The sequence below is a fragment of the Abramis brama genome (assembly GCF_963993115.1).
Source record: "Abramis brama genome assembly, chromosome: 25".
NCBI lineage: Eukaryota > Metazoa > Chordata > Actinopteri > Cypriniformes > Leuciscidae > Abramis > Abramis brama.
Genome location: NC_139987.1, coordinates 21961885 through 21987611, shown reverse-complemented (window position 1 = coordinate 21987611; position 25727 = coordinate 21961885). Strand labels below are relative to the sequence as shown.

At 40.4% G+C, this 25727-nt stretch overlaps 1 protein-coding gene and 1 long non-coding RNA gene across 2 annotated transcripts; one reads left to right on the top strand and one right to left on the bottom strand.

The window, feature by feature from the left end:
- The first annotated feature begins 105 nt into the window (after positions 1-105).
- LOC311077049 lies at positions 106-11921 on the top strand. Its single transcript, XR_014604737.1, has 5 exons — positions 106-2065; positions 2214-2323; positions 2802-2880; positions 3393-3502; positions 11790-11921. It is a non-coding gene; the product is annotated as an uncharacterized lncRNA (long non-coding RNA).
- Positions 11922-20001: 8080 nt separating this feature from the next.
- On the bottom strand, positions 20002-21072 carry LOC311077031 (trace amine-associated receptor 13c-like; the record flags this gene model as incomplete). The annotated part of the gene is made up of 1 exon (XM_084105598.1): positions 20002-21072. The coding sequence occupies one exon, from the start codon at positions 21070-21072 to the stop codon at positions 20002-20004; it is 1071 nt and encodes a 356-aa protein (XP_083961724.1).
- Positions 21073-25727: the final 4655 nt, after the last annotated feature.

Sequence of the window (25727 nt, the reverse complement as noted above, 5' to 3'; positions counted from 1 at the left end):
CTGTGCAACCTGCACAACAAAAAATGAAATGTACCCAGCCAACACGTTTATGTGGGGCCCATATGGGTTACAAATGGGCAACAGGGGTACAGAGTGGGCCTAGTCAGTTCACTAATGGGAAATGAGTACATACCCAGCCAGCACATGACCGACTTTCAACGTTGAAATATGGTTGAAATAATGTCAGTTTGTTGTTGAAAAAGATTAACAAAACCCCTTCTAAATCAACGTTGACATTTTTACAAGATCCCCAGCCAACACATGTGGGGCCCAAACGGGCTGCAAATGGGCTGATATCAGGGGCTCACCTGGGCTACCCAACTGGGAACCCAGCTAATTTTGGCCGCGGTTTCCGTGGTGGCCCCACATGTGTTAGCCCAGATGGGTTGATGATGGGCTCTTGATGGGCTCCATATCGGGCCCATATGGGTAACCTAGGTAGCACCCATTTAGGGCCTACAGGAGTCTGCCCACATGGGTTGATGATGGGCTCTTGATGGGCTCCATATCGGGCCCATATGGGTAGCCTAGGTAGCACCCATTTAGGGCCTACAGGAGTCTGCCCACATGGGTTGATGATGGGCTCTTGATGGGCTCCATATCGGGCCCATATGGGTAGCCTAGGTAGCACCCATTTAGGGCCTACAGGAGTACATCAGCCCACATGGGTTGATGATGGGACCCAGATAGGTCTTATCTAGGGCTCTTATGGGCCACAACGGGTATATATATGGGCTACCATATTTGTCTGTTTGGGTTACCTTATTTTACAGTAAACCCCTAAATACAATCATTACATGTAATCCACTAAACTATACTAAAATGTTAAAGGTATTCAATGAACAGAAAGCAGTAGTTCACTTTTAAAGTTACTTTATTAAGCAAGTACAAGTATCCCAAAACAAAAAAAGTAAAAGATTTAAAACACTTAAAACACTTCTAAATCAACTTTGACATTTTTTACAAGATCTGTACGTTGAAACAACATACAACAGAAATATCTGCCTTTTAACATTATTGTGACAATTAATTAGCATTTCATTATTTTTTTTTATATAACAGCTCTTCAGTGTATATGTTAAAATATAATTATCATTATTAACAATACTAGTTTCAAACCTTTTGCCTTATGTGATTTTGTGTGAATTTACAATTTTGTCTGCTTGCCTAACCGTTTGCATTGCATTATTACGTTTGTATATACACTGTCATGTCATTTGACTAATTAATTAAATAATAATACAGACTGCAAATAAAACTCAATACACCGATATGTTAACTCGCGCAAACTATTGTTATTGGTTGTTTCGCCGTTTTACTTTGAGCATGATTGGTTAATCTGTCTGTCTTCCAGGAAACTGTCGAATGAGAGTGTGCGCGGCTCTGCGCGCCTATTTTAAATTTGAAAATACGTCCGTTACTCTCGGTCGGTGAGCACTGAGCAGCTGAGCTGCTGCTTGCATTGATTACTCGGTCAGACCTGGATTATTTTATATGCCTGTTGAATTCTTAAATTTTGAGCGAATTTAAGTTGATATCAATGAAGAACAAAAGCTGGAATGTGAACAGAGGAAGGGGTCGTACGTGGTCTGTAAAAATACTGGCGATATCAGGTAAGAAAACATTTTTCAGTCCTTAGCAGTGAGTTAAATTAACGTTTATGGACATGAGAAACGGTCATAGGCTTAATGCAACCTTATACGTTAAATAAGTTATCTCTCTGTGTGTTTTTGTACTGCTGTAGCAATATAAGCACGTATTTCAATGTAATTTAGTACCATCTGACATTGCTGTGTTTTGTTGTTGGTAATGTTGTGTGTTTAATGTCAGCTAACGTTAGTTTAAAAACGCATTAGAGGTAAAAAAGCGTGGGAATGAGTAAAGTGATAAAACAGTCATTTATTCGTTAGAAGTATGTTTACATAACCTCTTCAAACACTGATAACAGTATTGAAAATATATTTGTTTCCTTTTTTTTTTTTTTTTTTTTAGATCAAGCATTGGAATAATTTTTTTCTGGGGAGAACACCCAACAGAAAGACCCATTCACCAACTAACTGTTACAGTAAGTTAATTTTACCCACTGTTCAAAAACCTACACTGGGTTTAATATATAGTATTAATATGATTTTCACCTTTAAAGTAAGACATTTAATGTTACTGATAGAAAGTCTGAGTAACTTTTTTGTCCTTTTGTCTTTTTTCTGCTGAAGTGGCGCACTGAAAGTGGATTCATGTCACCTTCATCAGTCCCTTCTTTAATCACTGGACACCATAAAGGGAAAGACCCTCAGACGTGTCATAATTGGATAAATGGCTGCAGGTAAAATTATTTGATGGTTTGATTTTGGTACCAATTGTTTTCTTTAGTTGTTGTTTTTTTTTGTGTGTGTGTGTGTGCTTCCCTTGCTATGATACAGATTTCTGATGGGATTGCCATGCTTAAAGTTTACATTTTTAATCATGTAACAACTAACAGTCTCAAAGATGACATTACTAGGGCTGGATTTATTGGATGGGATGCGCGCTATGTTCCATTCATTCATCAACTGAAAACAGGATGAGGATGACTAATCGATTTTTGGGATTTAAGAACTGATATCATTTCGTAAAAATGAGAATCAATTAAAATCGAGAAATCAATATTTTTTACCCAGCCCTTGACATCACTCAGTTCATGTAGTGTGAATGTTATAATGGCAAACGTTTTTACAATTTAAGATTGTTTAAAGGAATGATATAAGAAAATACTGCTTTTTAAGGACTTTTCATTGAATAATTTCTTCTTTCCCCCTCTTCAGATTGGCCAAGGATACAGCTGATTACTGGCAATTTGATGGAGGATTATTCTCTAGCTGCTACATTGCACTATCACTTCTGGTACAGATTCATTGGCCTTTTGTGTTATTTTTTATTTTACTTGATTTAATAAATTACTTTTAATTAGTAGCCTACAATGTATGGTTAGGATTCTGAATTAAAACAGTGTAATGTTTCTCCACAAATATTATCAGAAATATACAGAGCCCCCAGGGGTCAGGCAAATTGTTGAAACAATATAAACCTGCATTGAAAGATCTAATTCAAAGAGCAACAGACCACAACCCTCTCAGCTCAACACCACAATTTGTTGATTTCTTCATCTGTTTTAAAGATGAAATCATGACCTTATCATTATAGTAATCGTAACTGACACATGGGAGTAATATATATATATTTTTTTTACAATTCCATGTTGGGGCTCTGAAGAATTGCTTGTGTGAATACATAAAATGTGTTTTAGAATGGATTGTGTTGTATACTTTGTTTTCTACCCGACTAATTGAACTGTAAAGTGAAAATCTTGTACATGACTTATTTTGTATTGAGTTTTCTTGCTTTTATTTATACAGGATAGTACAGACAGCGGGCAAGAAGTGAAGAGGAAGTGATGGCATCAGGAGCAGCACAACCAAAAGCTTGTGACCCCATGGAAGTTGTCCGAGTGCGTGGAAGAACAAGTGTAAGTGCAGAAGCCGATCTTAGGATGTAGTGGAGGAAGTGTATATGAAGAAGATATAAAGGAGCCAACTTGTTTAGTTTTTAAAATTGAACTAAGAGCCAGTGCAATTGTTGTAAAACAGGAGAAATATGTTCTGTAACATAACATTAGAGCGAGCAGACTTTGTAAAGTTGCTACTACTTACATGTCAAGTGATAAGCAATATTTGAGTTGGATGAATGATGGGCAAATGTTTGGTTTTCTAACTTGTCCTGGGAACCCTCAGTACTGCACACCCACTTCAGATCTTGCAGTTTCTATAAATGAGCTAATGTGATGAATCAGGTATATTAGATGAGGGAAACGTACAAAGTCTGCATCTGAAAACTTAGGCAGCTGACTCATTGCCTCGCTGCCCTATCAGGCAACGACTTAGCAGGCAGCGTTTACACTGTAACGGTGGTGACCACCCTGGCACAAAAAGTCTGTCAAAGAAATAATATATTCTTTCTGTTCGGGCGCCAGCCAGGAATTTCCTGACAAAGATGGTATTTTTCCCCGGATAGCAAAAACCACCGGTTACAATATTTACAAAAAAAAAATATTTGTCAGCGACAACTGTTAGCAAAAAGAAGAAATTTATTTTCCAATGTCCCAAAAACAACACACAAAACAACCTTCAAGAACACAAAAAACCCCCCAAAAAAATAAAAATAAAATAAAAAACTGTTCAACAATGCAATTCAAGGGTGAAAAGAAAAAGGAAAAAAAAAACCCTGTAGCAATCGCCGCGTCACCTGTGTCACGTTTCCAATAGGCAGATTCGCGTCCAGGACCATAAAAAAAAACAGAATAAACATTCTGTTAATTAGTTCAAAGTTACTAACAATAACAAACTTAAAAGGTACAATAATCAATAAACAATCACAGTAATACTTATAAACATATCAAAAGTGCGTGCGTGAATGTTTTGCGAGTGCGTGCATGAATGAATGAGTGGGTGTAATGGCGGCGCACAGGTACTGACCAAGTTTGTTGCTTATGAAGGGATCTAGGGGGTGTTGTTGTCAGGCACCGTTTCGGCGGATTAAGCAGCCCATACTTGTCTTCAGCTTTATTAAAACCAGATGACCAGGATGTGCAACGCAGTGAAGTTGAGTGAACTCCGCGACGCACCAGACATCACTCACAGGAAACCTCAGCTCACAAGCGGCCGTCTCTCCCCTTCATACGGTAATACCAATCCAAACAAACACTCCCACAGCTTCAAACCTTCGGATGACGCGACCTCTCTCAGGTACGAACCCACATTTATATCCTCCTTGCCTCCGCCGTTAATTGAAAAGCGCCTCCCCATACACGCAAAGTGAAAGTAAAAATAAAAGTAAACAAAACAAAGATGTGGCGTAAAGCTCCTTTTTTTTTTTTTTTATCGCCACACTCTCCCTCCCTGGAAGAAAACAACCCACGGTTGTTAAAAAAAACATGTATTAGAAACCTAAAAATTCTTCATCATCCGAGGGTTCTTGAAATAGCTCATACAGTTGTTTTTTTTCCAGAGACTCCAATTCTTCCGCTGTTGGAAAACACATTTTTAAGTTACAGACATGTGCTGTACGTACATCTTCTCCTGTGTCTTCCCGAGCTATTTGATAGTTCAGTGGACCCAACTGTTTCAGGATACGGTACGGTCCTTTCCATTTTGGTGCCAACTTTGCACTAAAGTGGTGTTTTGCACTTGATTGTGGAAAGTTTCGCAGCCAAACTCTGTCTTTATGTTTGAAAGTTGACTCTTCTCTTTTTATTATAGTTCCTCAGTTGTCTCATCTTGGCTTTTCCACTATTTTCTTTAGCTTGCATTTGCAGCTGATGGAGGTGGTGGACCACATCGTAAGAAGCAGTGTCTGGAGATAAGTTAGGGCCACAAAGTATTTTATCCATTGGTCCTTGGAGCTTTCTGCCAAGCTGGAGTTCTGCTGGAGATAGTCCAGTGGTCTCTTGGATGGCGGAATTCAGGGCGAATCGAAACTCGGGCAAGAACTGATCCCACTTCTTGTGATTGTCGTCTACGTAGGCTGCCATCATAGTTTTGAGGGTACGGTTCACTCTTTCTGTCATGTTGGTTTGTGGATGGTAGGCTGTAGTTAGTTTGGATGTAATGCTCCAATTCTCACACAGCTCTCTGAACACAACTGAGACAAACTGAACGCCCCTGTCTGAGAGAATGAAATCCGGAACGCCCCATCGAGTCAGGATCTCTTTTCGGAAGATGGAAGCAACACTTTGTGCAGTAGCCTGACGGATGGGGAATAACTCAACCCATCGCAAATAATAATCAACAAACACTAGCAGGTATTCATTTTGATTTGAACTCCGTGGTAAGGGACCCATGATGTCAACTCCTAGCATTTGGTTTGGGTGTGTGGTGGTAATTTGCTGCAATTTTCCAGCAGGTTTTCGATTATCATTTTTCAAAGTTTGACATTTTAGACAGGTTTTGACATGACGTTTCACATCAGACCACATGCCAGGCCAAAATGCTACTTCCTGGAGTCGCTTGTACGTTTTGTAGATTCCTCCATGGCCACTAAGAGGACTGGAGTGATAGTGCTGCAGCAGAGAGGGCCGAAGACTACTGGGAACGTACACACGGTAGTGCAACTGGTTATTTGGGAGGTATGTTTTATGATATAATTTGTCCTCAACAACTTCGTATTGTTCTACCAGACTTAAACTGTTTTCTGCAACTGCTTGTAATAACTTCGTAACTTCAGTGTCTTTGTGTTGTTCCTCCCACAAGACAACATCTGACAATGGAAGCTCCGGGTCCTTGTGGCTGGTGTACAGACTGCAACTTGAGGTTTGAGAAGTCCTGGATAGAGCATCTGGTGCTACATTGAGTTTCCCTTTTCTGTACTCTATTATAAAATCAAATTTCTGCAGTCGCAGTACCCAACGGATGAGACGACTGGTGGTTTTGGTGGAACCCATGACCCAGTGTAGAGCGGAATGGTCTGTGACAACGGTGAAAAGTTTGGGTTCCAGGTAGTGTTGCCATTTTTCTAAAGCCCACACTACTGCCAGACATTCCTTTTCAGTTGCGGTATAATTTAATTCAGCTCCTGTTAAGGATCTGCTTGCATATGCAATCACTTCCTCCCTGCTAGTATCTTTCCGTTGGGCCAGAATCGCACCCAGACCCGTGTCACTGGCGTCAGTGTAAACGGTGAAGGGGAGTGCAAGATCTGGATGGCCAAGGATGGGTGATGAGGTGAGGCAAGACTTTAATTGTTCGAATGCTTGTTGGCACTGTACTGTCCACTGAAATCGTTGTCCTTTTTTTTTCAGTGAGTTGAGGGGTTCGGCTATTCTTGAAAAGTTCTGGACAAACCGATGGTACCAGCCCGCTAATCCAAGGAACCTTTGAACCTCCTTCAGGTTTTTTGGCACAGGGTAGACGTGAATGGCCTCTGTCTTACCTGGGTCTGCTGAAATGCCTTGAATGCTGACAACATGTCCCAGAAAGGTGATTTCTTGCAGACAGAACTTGCTCTTCTTCAAATTAATAGTTAGCCCAGCCATTTCCAACCTGTGAAGAACCGTCTGAAGGTCATGGAAGTGCTGGTTGATCGAAGGTGAGTAAATGATTATATCGTCTATATAGACGAGGCATATTTTTCTTCTTAACTCCCCCAGGACTGTTTCCATAAGTCTCTGAAATGTGGCGGGAGCATTTTTGAGACCAAAAGGCATAACATTAAACTGATAGAGCCCTGCAGGTGTGATAAAGGCAGTCTTGGCTTTGCTATCGGGGTTCATTGTCACCTGCCAATAGCCACTGTTGAGATCAATAGTGGTGAAAATGGCAGCTCCAGAGAGTGACTCCAGGATTTCTGAAATGTTGGGGAAAGGGTAAGCATCACTTTCTGTGACCGAATTAACTTTTCTGTAATCCACACAGAATCTAAGTTTTCCATCCTTTTTAGGAACCAAAACCACTGGTGAGGCCCAACCAGAGTGAGATGGTTCAACAATTCCTTCCATCAGCATTTCTTCAAGTTGCTCATCCATGGCAAGTTGTTTTAGAGAAGACATGCGATATGGTTTTTGTTTAATGGGTACTTGGCAAGTAGTATAAATGTGGTGTTGCAGAACATCAGTACGTCCCTTCCGGGGAGTACACACCTGAGGGTTGCTTTGCAGGATGTGGAGCAACTGTTGTTTACCATCTGGAGGTAAATGAGCTTCATCCACTGCCTTTTGAATTAACATTTCTTTATCCATACTGTCAGGGTGTTGAATTAGCAGTTGAGTAGATGGAGGTGGAATAGAACTTAGTAAAGATAGATTCTGTGTGATTTTCTTCTGTGGCAGGTTTCCTTGTGTTGGACTTACAATTGGTACACTGGCATTGCCTGGTTGAAAAGGATACTCTTTTTCAAGAGAAAACTTGAAAGAATATTTTTGGTCTATGACATTAAGCTGCATCCCACTGAAGAAGATAAAATCCAAACCTAGGACTACAGCATAGGCGAGAGCTTGTGACGTCAGAACAGCAGCAGGTATGGTGAAAGCTTGGTCATGGAGTTGTAAGGTGGTATTCATCCATCCTAATGGAATCTCTGCTTTTCCATTTGCCAAGTAGAGAGGTCCACGGGACCATGGGTGGAGCTGAGTGGATGATGGAAACAGCTTCATGAGACTTTCATGAATAAGAGTGAAACTTGCACCAGTATCCACGATGGCTTTTCCAGTCCAGGCAGCAATACTGATGGGAACAACCAATTGCTGAGGTACTGACATCGGTGCATTAGGGCCTGTGGGTATTATGGTCGTCTTGATGGTCGATGGAGGCTTCTGCATTCTCGTGGCAGTAACAGAGTTGTTCGAAGACTGACCCCTTGTCTGAGGAGAGGAATATGGATGCTGTGGGGACTGTGGAGGTATATAGTGTGGACACTTCCCTGGCGGATGCTGTCCTCTGCATCTCCAACATTGAACGGGGGCATTCTCAACAGGTCGGTTCGGTGAGGGTTTTTGTGATGTGGGGGAATGCTTTGGACCCAGTCGACCTTCATATCGAAGCTGTTGTTCATGATCTTTTTCCAGTTGGTGTCCTAACTTAACCAACTCCTCCACAGTACTCACTCGACTACGAAGTTGGCTGGCCAGGTACGGCTTGATGTTTTTCAGTATCATCTTTACAATTTCACCTTCGGTTAGATCAGCCTTCCATCTTCTACAAAGTGCTCTGTAGGAAAAAGCAAAGTCTCTTATAGATTCTTTCTCACCCTGGATCTTTGTTCTAACCCGTTCAGCCAGTTCATCCTCATAATCTTCAGATAAGAATGCAGAAAGAAAAGCTGCCTCAAACTCACTCCATGTGGTTATGCTGGAACGTCTGACCTCCCACCAGTCACGCGCGGTCCCATGTAGGACAGTACGGAAGGTGGCCAAGATATCCACATCAATGAGGGGATGAAGAGCCAAGAAATCCTGACACTTAGTTAGGTACAGTAGGGGGTCTGCATCATCTGATGGCCTTCCAAAAGTGGGAAAAGTTAACCTGATATGGTCACTTTTTATTACAGATGACGGTTGAAGAGGCGCAGAAGTTGAAGACTCAGATGGCAGAGCTGAAGTAATGGGGGTGCTGGAAACTGGTGGTGCCACGGAGAAGTCCTCAATCTGTTTTTTGAGTCCTTGAAACTCTTTCTCCATCTCATCTTTCAATTCCTTTACACATGTAGAGAACTTGTTAATTTGAGTGACACATTGCTGAAGTTCTGTGGTATGGTGATCGTGATTCATTTGAAATGCGTGTTGAACAGCTTTGAGGTCCTGCTGAACTTCTGACTGAAGTTGGTCCACCATGAAACGCATTTCCGACACCATATTAGATTCCACCTTTTTCAGTTCATCTGTAATCATTTGCTTCACAGCTTTAGTCAACTTGTCTGTTTCAGATTCCTCCTGTTGTTTGGTGGTGGTCAACAGAGTGAAGACTTGACTCTTGTTATCCTCCATTTTTGCAGTAAGGTCAGCGAGTTGACTTTTGTGGTGAGAAGAAGTGACTTTCATTTCTTGGGTAAGATCATTCACATTTTTTTCTTGTCTTTTCATGAAGTCAAATAAAATATCCCAGTTCCCTTGTACCTGAGCAGTAACCTGTTGAATTTCCCTTCCAGGAGTTGGTAGAACGTTTGGCAGGTCGTGTTGTGCAACTGAAGACGGAGTTTCTCCTTCGGATGATGTGCAAAGCTGCATGTTATCCATTAGGGGTGCCCAGGTGAGAGTTTGCACGGGAGTGCTGCCAGCTGGAACAGGAGGAAACCTTGGAAAAAAGGTTACAGGATGCATGGGACTGAATGGAATAGGGGTGTTATACACTGCAGAGACACCAGGTGGAGGTACTTGAGGTATCAGAGGTCGCACTGCTGGTGGCCATACTGGAGTTGCAATGTCTGGGGGTGACTCCATTTCTACAAAAGTAGATGGGGAATGAGGGGTTGCCGCCATATTTGTTGTGTTCACGAGTGTGATTGAAGTGTTGCAGTGTTGGCAGAAAATCAGTAAATGTAAAATGTATATCATGAATAGTGTTTGTGTCAATTTTTCCTCACACCATAGTTCACAGTTTTCACAAAACCACACAAAGTAATGTTTCACAAAATACTTTTCCCCAGTACAAGTAATTATCCCCTAGTTAGACCACTTAAACACAGTTTTCTGTCAAAACACGTCACAGGATTTGAGGGATTGAATTTTCAATTTGAATGTTCAACAAGTCACAATCACTTTTAAAATGTTAAAGATTTTGTAGCAGGTTCACACAAAGAAAACAAGAGGTTTTCCTTTTAAGGTACACACAACCTCAATCCGGAAATGTCTTTTAGGTTGCAATAATCCGAGCAAAAATTTTTCACAAAAATACAACGTTCATGTTCATGTCCCTGTTCGGGCGCCACTCTGTAACGGTGGTGACCACCCTGGCACAAAAAGTCTGTCAAAGAAATAATATATTCTTTCTGTTCGGGCGCCAGCCAGGAATTTCCTGACAAAGATGGTATTTTTCCCCGGATAGCAAAAACCACCGGTTACAATATTTACAAAAAAAAAATATTTGTCAGCGACAACTGTTAGCAAAAAGAAGAAATTTATTTTCCAATGTCCCAAAAACAACACACAAAACAACCTTCAAGAACACAAAAAAACCCCCAAAAAAATAAAAATAAAATAAAAAACTGTTCAACAATGCAATTCAAGGGTGAAAAGAAAAAGGAAAAAAAAAAACCTGTAGCAATCGCCGCGTCACCTGTGTCACGTTTCCAATAGGCAGATTCGCGTCCAGGACCATAAAAAAAAACAGAATAAACATTCTGTTAATTAGTTCAAAGTTACTAACAATAACAAACTTAAAAGGTACAATAATCAATAAACAATCACAGTAATACTTATAAACATATCAAAAGTGCGTGCGTGAATGTTTTGCGAGTGCGTGCATGAATGAATGAGTGGGTGTAATGGCGGCGCACAGGTACTGACCAAGTTTGTTGCTTATGAAGGGATCTAGGGGGTGTTGTTGTCAGGCACCGTTTCGGCGGATTAAGCAGCCCATACTTGTCTTCAGCTTTATTAAAACCAGATGACCAGGATGTGCAACGCAGTGAAGTTGAGTGAACTCCGCGACGCACCAGACATCACTCACAGGAAACCTCAGCTCACAAGCGGCCGTCTCTCCCCTTCATACGGTAATACCAATCCAAACAAACACTCCCACAGCTTCAAACCTTCGGATGACGCGACCTCTCTCAGGTACGAACCCACATTTATATCCTCCTTGCCTCCGCCGTTAATTGAAAAGCGCCTCCCCATACACGCAAAGTGAAAGTAAAAATAAAAGTAAACAAAACAAAGATGTGGCGTAAAGCTCCTTTTTTTTTTTTTTTATCGCCACAACACACTATGGTGCCTCACAAAACCGATTTAGTTTAGTTTATTTTTTTATATATTTGAGCAGTAACCATTCTGATTTCAGACAGACTTATGAGGCAGCATAACGGTTTAATGATCTACAACACTAATTTCTAGAAATTACTTCAAAAGTGGTAAAAGTTGGTCAAAATGTACATTTTGTGCCTCCATTATGTGCAGTGCAGGGGGCGTTCCAGGACAGGTTTGCAAACCCCTTATCTAGATACACTTAATTTGGGGCACCAAAAGGCTAACCTGACACATCTGATTGAACTGTGAAAAGGAATTAAAAAAGTGGCATAATGGTTGACTGATTTATTTTCTCTTTTCAAAGGGCCGTTGGGAGAGCGACAACAGAGGAGTGAGAAGCTGCACGGTTATTGTTTTGTTTGTGAAATGGTTAATTTTTCAGATATGCATATATATATATATATATATATATATATATATATATATATATATATATCTTTTACTTTTTTCTTTTCTTGTTTTGTGATACTTGTACTTGCTTAATAAAGTAACTTTAAAAGTGAACTACTGCTTTCTGTTCATTGAATACCTTTAACATTTTAGTATAGTTTAGTGGATTACATGTAATGATTGTATTTAGGGGTTTACTGTAAAATAAGGTAACCCAAACAGACAAATATGGTAGCCCATATATATACCTGTTGTGGTCCATAAGAGCCCTAGATAAGACCTATATGGGTCCCATCATCAACCCATGTGGGCAGACTCCTGTAGGCCCTAAATGGGTGCTACCTAGGTTACCCATATGGGCCCGATATGGAGCCCATCAAGAGCCCATCATCAACCCATGTGGGCAGACTCCTGTAGGCCCTAAATGGGTGCTACCTAGGTTACCCATATGGGCCCGATATGGATCCCATCAAGAGCCCATCATCAACCCATGTGGGGCCACCACGGAAACCGCGGCCAAAATTAGCTGGGTTCCCAGTTGGGTAGCCCAGGTGGGCCCCGGATATCAGCCCATTTGCAGCCTGTTTGGGCCCCACATGGGTGTGTTGGCTGGGTACAGTATGTACAAACAGACCAGAGGATAATAACATTAATTAATTGGACGGGCTCAATTCGTCACGTCACAGCAAGCTACCGTGACGTATGACGTTATTAATAACTTAAATTCTGCTCTGTACCTCATTTAAAACTATTATATACTGAAAGAGAGGACTGTGACTGCAACACATCGTCATGTGAACGACTTTTGGTACCGGTTTTGACATTTTCGCAATAAATAAATTATTGTGATTACACCTATGTTGTTTTTCTTCATAATTGTAGCCTATGTAGTTTTAAGAAATTGTTATGGGTAGGTTTAGGGGTAGGAGTAGGATTAGCTGCAAAAAAAATCTTTTAATGCTATATTGTTAATAAAATTGCCATTTCCCTACACATCTCTGTACGTTTTGTCCTTTTTATATTCTGTATAAAATGGGTAACGTTATGTTTAGGTTTGGGAGTAGGGTTAAGGGATCTTCCATTTATCTATAAAACGGTAAAAGGTAAATTATACAGATATCTTAATGATATGAAAGATTCGTAAATATTTTACGTTTTGTAGCTGTAAAAAACGTAATAATGTTACGTTTAATTGTTGCAGATACGTCCATATCATACGTTTCAGCATCTATCCAAACGTACAAAACGTACGTTTTCTGTCTTTGAAAATTACGTATTAATACTACGTATTAACAATGAGACCAGGCTGGATTAAATGTTAATGTAAATGTAAATAAACCTTTCATTAAAAACTAAAAAGTATCAATACTAAATCGTTCAGTGTAATAAAAATCACTATTTTCTGCAATATTATTGTGTGTTGTTTATCTTTATGCTTAGAGTATTACTATAGCGTAGCACATGCTGGCATCATGCTCTGTTGAATTTTCAGCATCATTACTCCAGTCTTCAGTGTCACATGATCCTTCAGAAATCATTCTAATATGCCGATTTGCTGCTCATGAAACATTTATTATCATTATCAACGTTGACAGCAGTTGTGTACAATTTCTTTTCAGGATTCTTTGATGATTAGAAAGTTTAAAAGAACAGCATTTATCTGAAATAATAATAATAAATGTTTCTTGAGCATCAAATCTTCATATTAGAATAATTTCTGAAGGATCATGTGACACTGAGGGCTGGATTAATGATGCTGAAAATTCAGCTTTATCAACACAGAAATAAATTGCATTTTAAAATATATTCAAATAGCAAACAGTTATTTTAAATTGTAAACATATTTCACAATAGTACCTTTTTTCTGTATTTTGGATAAATACAGAAAAAATAATATTTTGGTAAAAAATCTTACCATTCTAATAATTTTGGCCACCACTGTATAGGTGTTTACATTTTCATATATATATTTTCAATTTCACACATCAGCAGAAACAATTGTGACACATCACTAAAAGAGTGGTGCAGGTATGACATCACTTTGTAGGTCAAAACGAGGAAGGGAGTTAGCATTTTAACACTTTCAGTTCCATCCCGAAGTCAATGGGTTTTTTGAATAGGGTTTTAGTTAAATGGCTGAAATAAGGTGGAGAACACAAGCTCAAGACACTTTCATGTTTAATTCTACAACATAAAATACATCAATATTACCCCACTCGTATTTTTTGAAGCTGTTACATGTCTGGAAAAAGGCGGTTGCTAACAAGTGGCTAAATGGGACTACAGAGGCTGTCGAGGAGATTAAACGTCATCACGCCGAACAGGTAAACTCAGTCCGCTTTTACAGGATCGTTATAGTTATGTGCTCTTACAAACTATTTTAACTCAAACGTTCTGGGAAAAAGTTTTTAGATAAACCTGAAAGACTTGTTGGAAGCTTATTAGTGATGGTGACGTTGAATTCGTGGGACTGTGGTGTAGTTCGTTTATAGCCTCTTTAACTTTTTTCTTCTGGCGACTGTATTTGGCTTCAGAATTCATAAAAGTTTTTGATGAATTTGATGAACTCCCCACCATCATTCCTATTAGATTAACAGTGTTGTAAAACTTATCATGCAGATGAAATATTACAATTCTCATAAATATGATAATTAACAAACTATAAATAATAGTGATTTAACAATCATAACTCAATTTTGTAATGCGCTGCACACAGTCAAGCAAGCTTTAATTTTTTGCTCGCTGAGAACGGTTTAAAAAGAAGAGAACAAGCTAAGATATTTCTTTAATTAGTGTTTAAGGACATTCCCTGATATAACATTAGAAAGAAAAATTAACATAGCTAAAGTGCGTTGATTCAGTAAGAGATCTTGTCAAATTACCATTGAATTATTGAAAGTGAATGCAATCACAGAGGTGATAGTGCAGACATACATATGCTAGCTAAATGTATGTGTTAATCTATTTATATACAGTATATATATATATATATATATATATATATATAAATATAAATCCTATGCCACTGTTTAAACCTGCACAGAAACTATTCAAGCCACTGCTACCAAAGACTGTATCGCTAATAGCGCGACATTAGCACTCAAGCCGGATGGATGCATGCTGTACGTGTGACTGTGAGGGACTAAGAGGCGATTCTGAGAGAGTTGGGGGGTCGTTTCCATTCAGAAATGATCACCCTATTCTTTTCGTCTTTACCATTCACTGATAGAGCTTTGGAGCCCTGGGGCTCAAAAATAATTGTCATTTGAAATTAATGTATTCAATATCTTTATAATGATTAGACTATAAAGGCATCATTTAGGTAGTTATGCACCCAGGAATTGTGTGTGTGTGTGTGTGTGTGTGCGTCATACAATACTACAGTCATATAGATTATTTAATGAATAATGTCTATGTAGATTTTTATTCTACTCTTTAATCCTATAAATATAAATCTTTTAGAAAATGTTTAGACATTAAAAAACATTTGAACTTGAATTCAACTTTCTTTTTCTTTACCTCTGCCTCCAAACCATCATGGAACTTCTTAAGTGATTTAGAAAACTACAGCTCTGCACACCACACAAATAGTGCTACTAATGCGGAAACCAAAGAAGTCTTGATTTATAAATCAAGCATCATGTTAGTTCAGGGAGGTCACGTCAGTTATGCTTGCATCAGTTCACCCATGATTTGACAAGTACCTTGTTACAATGATCCTTTAAATTCACTCCATTCAGATAATAATGCTATCTGCATTTACTGTTGCCATGTATAAATAAACTATTGATGAAAGTTGGCCTGACTGAATTAATTTCAAACAGAATTTGAGCTAATAGCAAGATATTTTAATAAGCATAAAAATCCACAGCACACACAATTATTCAACATAACTATTTTATATTTCTGCATTTAATTACTGTATGAAATAAGTTTATATAAGTACTATCAACATTTCTAGTACATCGTCCACATCTTGGGTTTACGTTTTCAAATTTCACAAATAGGATTGCCTTATCTGTAAAGGATACATGTCATGCTGCCTTGGAACACAAAAAAAGATACTAGGCAGTATCTGACAACGTCAGTCATCATTCACTTTCATTTCATCCTTTTTTTTGTTTTTGTTTTGTTTTTCTTCATACAATGAAAATGAAATGTGACGGAGGCAATCATGCTGCCTGACATCTCCCTCAGTGTTAAAAAACAGATTTGGAACAACCTGAGGTTGAGTAAATGATTATCATTTTTTAATGTTTGGTTGAACTCTCTCTTCATTATTAGGTTAATGTTGATCATTAAATTGTATGTGCCATTCTCGCTCCTGAACACCTAAATACATATGACATATTCTGTAATAGCGGTATTTGTGTATTTTTTCACCCCCTCCTCCCTTCAATCATGAATGACAATCTGTAAAAATGTCCATCAGAGAGGATGCTGGCTGAAATATTCGAAGAGTTAAGATGTGTTTAACTGATATTTTAAACCAGCGGTAAAATAAAGCATAGACAATAGGATTCAGACCTGAGTTCATATGAAAGGTCCATACTAGTAATGTCATTGTAGTGGATGTAATTGATGTGGTTTTTGTTAGAGAACAGATATAGAATGGAATAAAGCAAAGCAGATAAGCCGTCACAATGATTCCTAATGTCAGAGCAGCTTTACTCTCAGATTTCCTCCTCACTGAAACTTCCATTACACATTTTACACCATTCATTTGAGAGTTAATAACCTTCACTTGCTGATGTGCAACATAAAATATCCTCAAATATGCAGTTATTATGACAGTACATGGAAATAAGAAGGAAAATATCAAATCAGTGAATCTCAAAGCCGGAGTAATCAAAACAATACACTGACCGTAACACATTGTTTTGTCTGAGATGTTAAAATATCCATTACTAATTACAAACCAAATAATGTAAAATGAACAGCAAAACCAGCAGAGACAGATGCTTATTAAGGTTTTAGTTATGGTTATTTTCTGTGGGTACAGTAAAGAGTAACACACAGCCACATAACGATCAACAGCAATTAAAACTAAATTACTGAGAGATGTAGAAAGGAGCAACCTAACGATAATTACAAACAGTCCACAGTAAGTGTCTCCAAAGTACCAACATGTCTCAGTTTGCTTGATGCCCTCTATGGGTATCACAATAAGTCCAATAAGCAGGTCGGCCACAGCATGAATTTGTGGGACCGTGGTGTAGTTCGTGTATAGCCTACCTTTAACTTTTTTCTTCTGGCAACTGCATTTGGCTTCAAAATTCATAAATGTTTTTGATGAATTTGATGACCCCCACCCCCACCCCCACCATCCCCACCATCATTCCTAGTAGATTAACAGTGTTGTAAAACTTATCATGCAAATTAAATAATACAATTCTCATAAATATGATAATTAACAAACTATAAATAATAGTGATTTAACAATCATAACTCAATTTTGTAATGCGCTGCACACAGTCAAGCAAGCTTTCATTTTTCACTCGCTGAGAACGGTTTAAAAAGAAGAGAACAAGCTAAGATATTTCTTTAATTAGTGTTTAAGGACATTCCCTGATATAACATTAGAAAGAAAAATGAACATAGCTAAAGTGCGTTGATTCAGTAAGAGATCTTGTCAAATTACCATTGAATTATTGAAAGTGAATGCCTTCACAGAGGTGATAATGCACACATACATGCTAGCTAAATGTATCTGTTAATCTATTTATATACAGTATATATATATTTATATATATATATATATATATATATATATACAGTATATATATATATATATATAAAAATCCTATGCCACTGTTTAAACCTGCACAGAAACCATTCAAGCCACTGCTACCAAAGACTGTATTGCTAATAGCTCGACATTAGCACTCAAGCCGCCGACCGCTAATAGCTCGTAAACTGCACTTTTGACGAAGTTTCTGGCTGTTTCTATTCAGCTATTTAGAATAAAAGGATGCACTCTGTACGTGTGACTGTGAGGGACTAAGAGACGATTCTGAGAGAGTTGGGGGGTCGTTTCCATTCAGAAATGATCACCCTATTCTTTTCAACTTTACCATTCACTGTTAGAGCTTTGGAGCCCTGGGGTCGGTTTCACAAGACTTTGACTATGGCTTAGATATAGTAGATAGTCAGACTTCAGATAGACATCTAAATCAGACCGTTGCACAAAGCACTTAAGACTCTGACTATCTTAAGTAGGACTACACTGCAATGCATTCTGGGTAAAATAAGACACTTTTCAAAACAAAGAACATGGCGGATCAAGTAAGCGCATTCAGCCGCTCAGTGCAGTTTACCCCAGTGGAAAATAAGTGTTTGTTGGAGGAGTATAACAGTCACAAGGATATTTTACTTGGGAAATTTAGCAGAGAATGTAGTAACAAGAAGAAATGTTAAAATTATGAGCCATTTTCCCTTTTCTTTTGGCTGTAATGTAACTGATTGTTACTGCTGGTTGCCAAGGTAACAGAGTCTTAGACCTAAGTTAGCCTGGGGGTATGAGGTCTAATGTTTTTGGTCTAAATTAAGTTGGTCTTTATTTTTGTGAAACAGTCTAACTTGCATTAGACTAGTCTATGAGCGAATTTTAGACTTGTCTAACACTGTAGACCGGTCTAAAATAGCATTATGAAACCGGCCCCTGGGACTCAAAAATAATTGTCATTTGAAATGAATTTATTAAATCTCTTGATAATGATTAGACTATAAAGGCATCATTTAGGTAGTTATGCACCCAGGGATTGTGTATGTGTGTGTGTGTGTGTGTGTGTTTGTGTGTGTGTGTGTGTGTGCGTCATACAATACTACAGTCATATAGATTATTTAATGAATAATGTCTATGTAGATTTTTATTCTACTCTTTAATCCTATACATATAAATCTTTTAGAAAATGTTTAGACATATTTAAAAACATTTGAACTTGAATTAAACTTTTTTTTTTTTTACCTCTGCCTCCAAACCATCATGGAACTTCTTAAGTGATTTAGAAAACTACAGCTCTGCACACCACACAAATAGTGCTACTAATGCGGAAACCAAAGAAGTCTTGATTTATAAATCAAGCATCATGTTAGTTCAGGGAGTTCACGTCAGTTATGCTTGCATCAGTTCACCCATGATTTGACAAGTACCTTGTTACAATGATCCTTTAAATTCACTCTATTCAGATTATAATGCTATCTGCATTTAGACTCCCACCCCCATCTTCAGCTACAACTTAGCTGATGGATGTCAGTGATTCTAGGCTAGTGATGTAATCTTGTTTACCTCTTCTGTGTATTGTCATTTGTATTAAGCCATTTTTTCTGTCTTACAATTGTGTGCAACTGTCAAATATGTAAACTTCTGTAGCTGTTTTATTTTCAGCAGATGGGTAAAATATTGCTGATCTCCTCGCCTTGTCCAGGCTTGGCTTCATCATGCTTCATTCAGTTTGACCCAGAACAAAATTGTACAAACAAACATAACTGTTGACATGTATAAATAAACTATTGATGAAAGTTGGCCTGATTGAATTAATTTCAAACAGAATTTGAGCTAATAGCAAGATATTTTAATAAGCATAAAAATCCACAGCACACACAATTATTACACATAACTATTTTGTATTTCTGCATTTAACTACTGTATGAAATAAGTTTATATAAGTACTATCAACATTTCTAGTACATCATCCACATCTTGGGTTTACATTTTCAATTTTCACAAATTTCACAAATAGGATTGCCTTATCTGTAAAGGATACATGTCATGCTGCCTTGGAACACAAAAAAAGATACTAGGCAGTATCTGACAACGTCAGTTATCATTCACTTTCATTTCATCCTTTTTTGTTGTTTTTTTGTTCATACAATGAAATTGAAATGTGACAGAGGCAATCATTCTGCCTGCATCTCCCTCAGTGTTAAAAAACAGATTTGGAACAACCTGAGGTTGAGAAAATGATTATCATTTTTTAAGGTTTGGTTGAACTCTCTCTTCATTATTAGGTTAATGTTGATCACTAAATTGTATGTGTCATTCTCACACCTAAACACCTAAATACATCTGACATATTCTGTAATAGCAGTATTTGTGTATTTGTTCACCCCCCTCCTCCCTTCAATCATGAATGACAGTCTGTAAAAATGTCCATCAGAGAGGATGCTGGCTGAAATATTCGAAGAGTTAAGATGTGTTTAACTGATATTTTAAACCAGCGGTAAAATAAAGCATAGACAATAGGATTCAGACCTGAGTTTATATGAAAGGTCCATAATAGGAATGTCATTGTAGTGGATGTAATTGTTGTGGTTTTTGTTAGAGAACAGATATAGAATGGAATAAAGCAAAGCAGATAAGCCGTCACAATGATTCCTAATGTCAGAGCAGCTTTACTCTCAGATTTCCTCCTAACTGAAACTTCCATTACACATTTTACACCATTCATTTGTGAGTTAATAACCTTCACTTGCTGACGTGCAACATAAAATATCCTCAAATATGCAGTGATTATGACAGTACATGGAAATAAGAAGGAAAATATCAAATCAGTGAATCTCCAAGCCGGAATAATAATCATAACAATACACTGGCCATAACACATTATTTTGTCTGAGATGTTAAAATATCCATTACTAATAACAAACCAAATAATGTAAAATGAACAGCAAAACCAGCAGAGACAGATGCTTATTAAGGTTTTAGTTATGGTTATTTTCTGTGGATACAGTAAAGAGTAACACACAGCCACATAACGATCAACAGCAATTAAAATTAAATTACTAAGAGATATAAAAAAGAGCAACCTAACGATAATTACAAACAATCCACAGTAAGTGTCTCCAAAGTACCAACATGTCTCAATTTGCTTGATGCCCTCTACGGGTATCACAATAAGTCCAATAAGCAGGTCGGTCACAGCCAGAGAGAGAATAATCAGGTTTGTTGGAGTGTGAAGCTTCTTGAAGTGAGAGATGGAGATGATCACCAGCAGGTTCAGAAACACAGTCCATGCTGACAGCAATAATACAAAAATGTAAATGATATTATGTTCAAAACTGGAGCGTTTTCCCTTGATACATGATGAGTTGATGGCAGGAAAGCAGTATTGAGTCTCATGATCCTCTGTCTCATAGGCCATGAGTGAGTCTCCTCCTGTTAGGAGTTTGTTCTGCTCTCCTTTCTGTCCTTTCATTTATACAGTGTCTAGCTCAGGCTGGCCCACCCATTTTCACCAACTCTGATACTGCATAATAAAAAAAATTATTATGGTTATGTGCTCTTACAAACTATTTAAACTCAAACATTCTGGGAAAAAGTTTTTAGATAAACCTGAAAGAGTTGTTGGAAGCTTATTAGTGATGGTGACGTTGAATTCGTGGGACCGTGGTGTAGTTCGTTTATAGCCTACCTTTAACTTTTTTCTTCTGGCAACTGCATTTGGCTTCAAAATTCATAAATGTTTTTGATAAATTTGATGGACCACCAGTGGCATAGGAATTTATATATATATATATATATATATATATATATATATATATATATATATATATATATATATATATATATAAATTCATATGCCACTGTTTAAACCTGCACAGAAACCATTCAAGCCAACGAAGACTGTATCGCTAATAGCTCGACATTAGCACTCAAGCCTCCGGCCGCTAATAGCTCGTAAACTGCACTTTTGACGAAGTTTCTGGCTGTTTCTATTCAGCTGTTTAGAATAAAAGGATGCATGCTGTACGTGTGACTGTGAGGGACTAAGTGTCACGGTTCATGGATTCATTGACTCTCTCTCGCTATGTGTGTGCGTGTTGAGTGAATGGGCGCGGCTCATCAGCTGGCTCGTTATCCACTGATGAGCCGATCAGCGCCAGCTGTTCTGAATGAGGATGTCCTATATATTGTTTGCTCACTCGTCTTGTCTTTGTCAGATGGTTGTGGAGGTTCTCCTGGGTCTGTGCTATTATTCTCCTGTTCCAGTCCGGTTTCTACGACGCTTCACAGAGGATCTTCGTTCTGCGTGGATCTGCAGCCGCCCACTGAGTCCCTGCGTTGCCAAGTCTGCCCGAGTTTGCCTGAGGATTATCTGCCACTCCGACTCTGAGTTTGCCTGAGGATCTTCACTGAGTTCACATGAGAATTATCTGCTATTTCTACACTGAGTGATTCCTGTGAATGCTGCCTGTCAAATTGAGCCTCTTGTCTTCTCTTTTTGACTATAATAAATACTTATTCACTCGCATCTGAATCCTTGACTATTTTCCAGCGCACCATGACAGAACCATCTGACCATCTTCACATGGATTCAGCGAGTGCTCCCGGTATTGAACAGATGTTCGCCGGCAACCACGCCCGGATGGATCGCCAGGACGAGCAGATCGGAGCTTCGGGACGGGCGATACAGGCTTTGGTAACGCAGGTGTCCGAGCTCACCTCTCAATTCCAACGCCTGAGAGATCCCACTGCGCCAGCACCGCCCCCGCCTGTTCCCCAAGGGATTTTCCATCAACCAGAGCCGCGCATCCCAGCACCAGAGAGGTATTCAGGCGAACCTAATCTTTGCAGAACGTTTCTAACCAAGTGCTCAATTTATTTCTCGCTTCAACCTGTGACATTTGCTTCTGAGGAGTCGAAGGTAGCCCTGGTGATGACACTACTTTCTGGTCGCGCGGCTCAGTGGGGAACAGCGGTGTGGCAGAACAAACATCAGTGCTGCTCCTCGTTCCAGGCACTCGAGCTAGAGATGACACGAGTGTTCGACCGCGCCGTCGCTGGACGCGAGGCGGCCCGCCAGCTCGCCGGCCCGCCAGCTCGCCGACCTTCGCCAGGACCAACAGTCAGTCTCTGACTATTCCATAGAGTTCCGGACATTGGCGGCCGAGTGCAAATGGAATGAGGAGGCGCAGTGGGACATGTTCCTGCATGGGTTGGCTGACCGCGTTCAGAGGGAAATTTATACCTTGGAGCTGCCCAAGACACTGGATGGACTGATCGAGCTAGCATTACGGGTCGATGCACGTCTTCAACAGAGAGAGAGCCGACCGTACCGGATGCCTGCGGCCGATTTCACCATGAGTTCCAGTACCCGGATTACGAACGCGGTCAGCCCCTCTAACGATCCAGAACCCATGCAGGTAGGTCGAGCTCGGCTTTCCCGGGAGGAGAGAGAACACCGCCGCTCGAGGGGTCTATGTCTCTACTGCGGGGAGCCTGGCCATTTCATCAACACCTGTCCTTTAAAAGGCCAAGCCCGGCGGTAGGACGGCGGCTACTGTCGGGCGGGCTCTCCATGATCGGACCCTCGAGCGCCACCCTCCTTCCGGTTAGACTCCAGTGGGCGGAACACTCCTTCAGCTGCCAAGCGTTGGTGGATTCGGGAGCGGAGGGAAACCTTATGGACTTCTCACTGGCACGTAAACTTCACCTTCCCATCACTGCTTTAAGGAACACTATCACCATCAACGCACTCAATGGGCAAGAACTCCCGGGTATCACTCACTCCACTGGACTTATCACACTGATCACCTCGGGGAATCACACGGAAAGGACTTCACTCTACCTCACGCAGTCACCCCACGCTCCTATTGTCCTGGGTCACCCGTGGTTGGTGAAGCACGGACCCAGGATAGAGTGGGGTCAAAACTCTGTGTCAGCTTGGAGTGATGACTATTATGCCTCATGTCTTTCGTCTGCTGTTCCATCTGTTTCTTGTTCTGTGTTGCAGGAGGAGTCAGTGAATCTGTCTAACGTGCCGCCGGAGTACCGCGACCTGAAGGAGGTGTTCAGTAAGTCTCGGGCTGCTTCTCTCCCTCCTCATCGTCCCTATGACTGTGCTATAGATTTACTGCCAGGTACGTCTCCGCCTAAGGGCAAGTTATATTCACTTTCTGCTCCAGAAAGGGAGGCTATGGAGAAATATATTTCTGATTCTCTAGCTACTGGGTTCATCCACCCTTCCTCTTCTCCAACGGGGGCGGGATTCTTTTTTGTGGGGAAGAAGGATGGTTCTCTGCGACCTTGTATTGATTACCGGGGGTTGAACAACATCACGGTTAAAAATACTTATCCTTTGCCGTTGATGTCTTCAGCTTTCGAGAGGTTGCAGGGAGCATCTATCTTCACAAAATTGGATTTACGTAATGCATATCATTTGGTTCGCATCAGGAAGGGGGATGAATGGAAGACCGCGTTTAACACCCCCAGAGGGCACTTTGAATACTTGGTTATGCCTTTTGGGCTTTCCAATAGCCCAGCGGTCTTCCAGGCACTCGTTAATGACGTGTTGAGAGACATGGTTGATCAGTTCATATATGTTTACCTGGATGACATATTGATTTTTTTCTTCGTCTCTCCAGGAGCACGTTCAACACGTCAGACGAGTGCTTCAGAGGTTGCTAGAGAATGGGCTTTTTGTCAAGGCGGAGAAATGCGCTTTTCATGCACAGTCTGTTCCTTTCCTAGGGTACATCATTTCGTCTGAGGGAGCAGTGCTTTCCCAGCGTTCTCTCACGGACGACAAGATGCATCCCTGCGCGTTTTTGTCTCGTCGTTTATCTCCTGCCGAACGTAACTATGACATTGGTAACAGAGAATTGTTGGCAGTGAAGTTAGCGTTGGAAGAATGGCGTCATTGGTTAGAAGGGTCGGGGGTACCTTTTATCGTCTGGACCGATCACAAGAACCTGGAATATATCAGAACCGCCAAAAGATTGAACTCCAGGCAGGCTCGGTGGGCACTTTTTTTTGGACGTTTTGATTTTTCTCTCTCGTACCGCCCGGGTTCCAAAAACATCAAACCCGACTCTTTGTCGCGTATTTTTGACCGTTCCGAACGCCCGTCTACTCCCGAGTGCATTTTACCCGAGACCCTATTTGTCTCCACACTCACATGGGAGGTCGAATCGAAGGTCAGAACGGCCTTAGAAGGGGTAACGCCTCCGCCCGGTTGCCCACCGAATCGTTTATTTGTGCCGGAGGGATTACGGTCAGACGTTATTCAGTGGGGGCATTGTTCCAACGTAGCTTGCCATCCAGGAGTTAATCGCACCAGTTTTATGGTCAAGCAACGATTCTGGTGGCCACTTATGGCACGCGACATTCACAGTTTTGTTTTGGCTTGCTCTGTCTGTGCCACTGGTAAGACTTCCAATCGACCCCCTTGATGGGTTACTCCAACCGCTGCCTGTCCCTTCGAGACCCTGGTCCCACATTGCGCTAGATTTTATCACCGCCCTCCCACCCTCTCAAGGGTACACGGTAGTTTTGACCGTGGTGGACCGATTCTCGAAGGCGGCTCACTTTATTCCCTTGCCCAAATTACCCTCAGCCAAGGAGACAGCGGTGACCGTTGTAGATCACGTCTTTCGCTTACATGGCCTCCCGATAGACGTGGTTTCCGACAGAGGACCCCAATTTGTGTCCAAATTTTGGCGAGAGTTTTGTAGATTACTGGGAGCGACCGTTAGTCTGTCCTCAGGGTTTCACCCCCAGAGCAATGGCCAGACCGAGAGAGCCAACCAGGATTTGGAGAGAGTGTTGCGTTGTTTGGCTGCCAGGAATCCTTCCTCTTGGAGCCAACATATCTCTATGGTGGAGTACGCCCACAATGCATTACCAGTGTCATCCACGGGCCTATCTCCGTTTGAATGTAGTTTAGGTTACCAGCCACCAATTTTTCCCAGTCTGGAATCCGAAGTCGCGGTCCCCTCCGCTCACGCGTTCGTCCAGAGGTGTCACCGCACATGGACCAGAGCCCGTGAGACTCTGCTCCAAGTGGGGGCGCGCACCAAGGCTAAGGCCGATCGCCACCGGTCGAGGCCACCCGTATACGTCGCTGGTCAA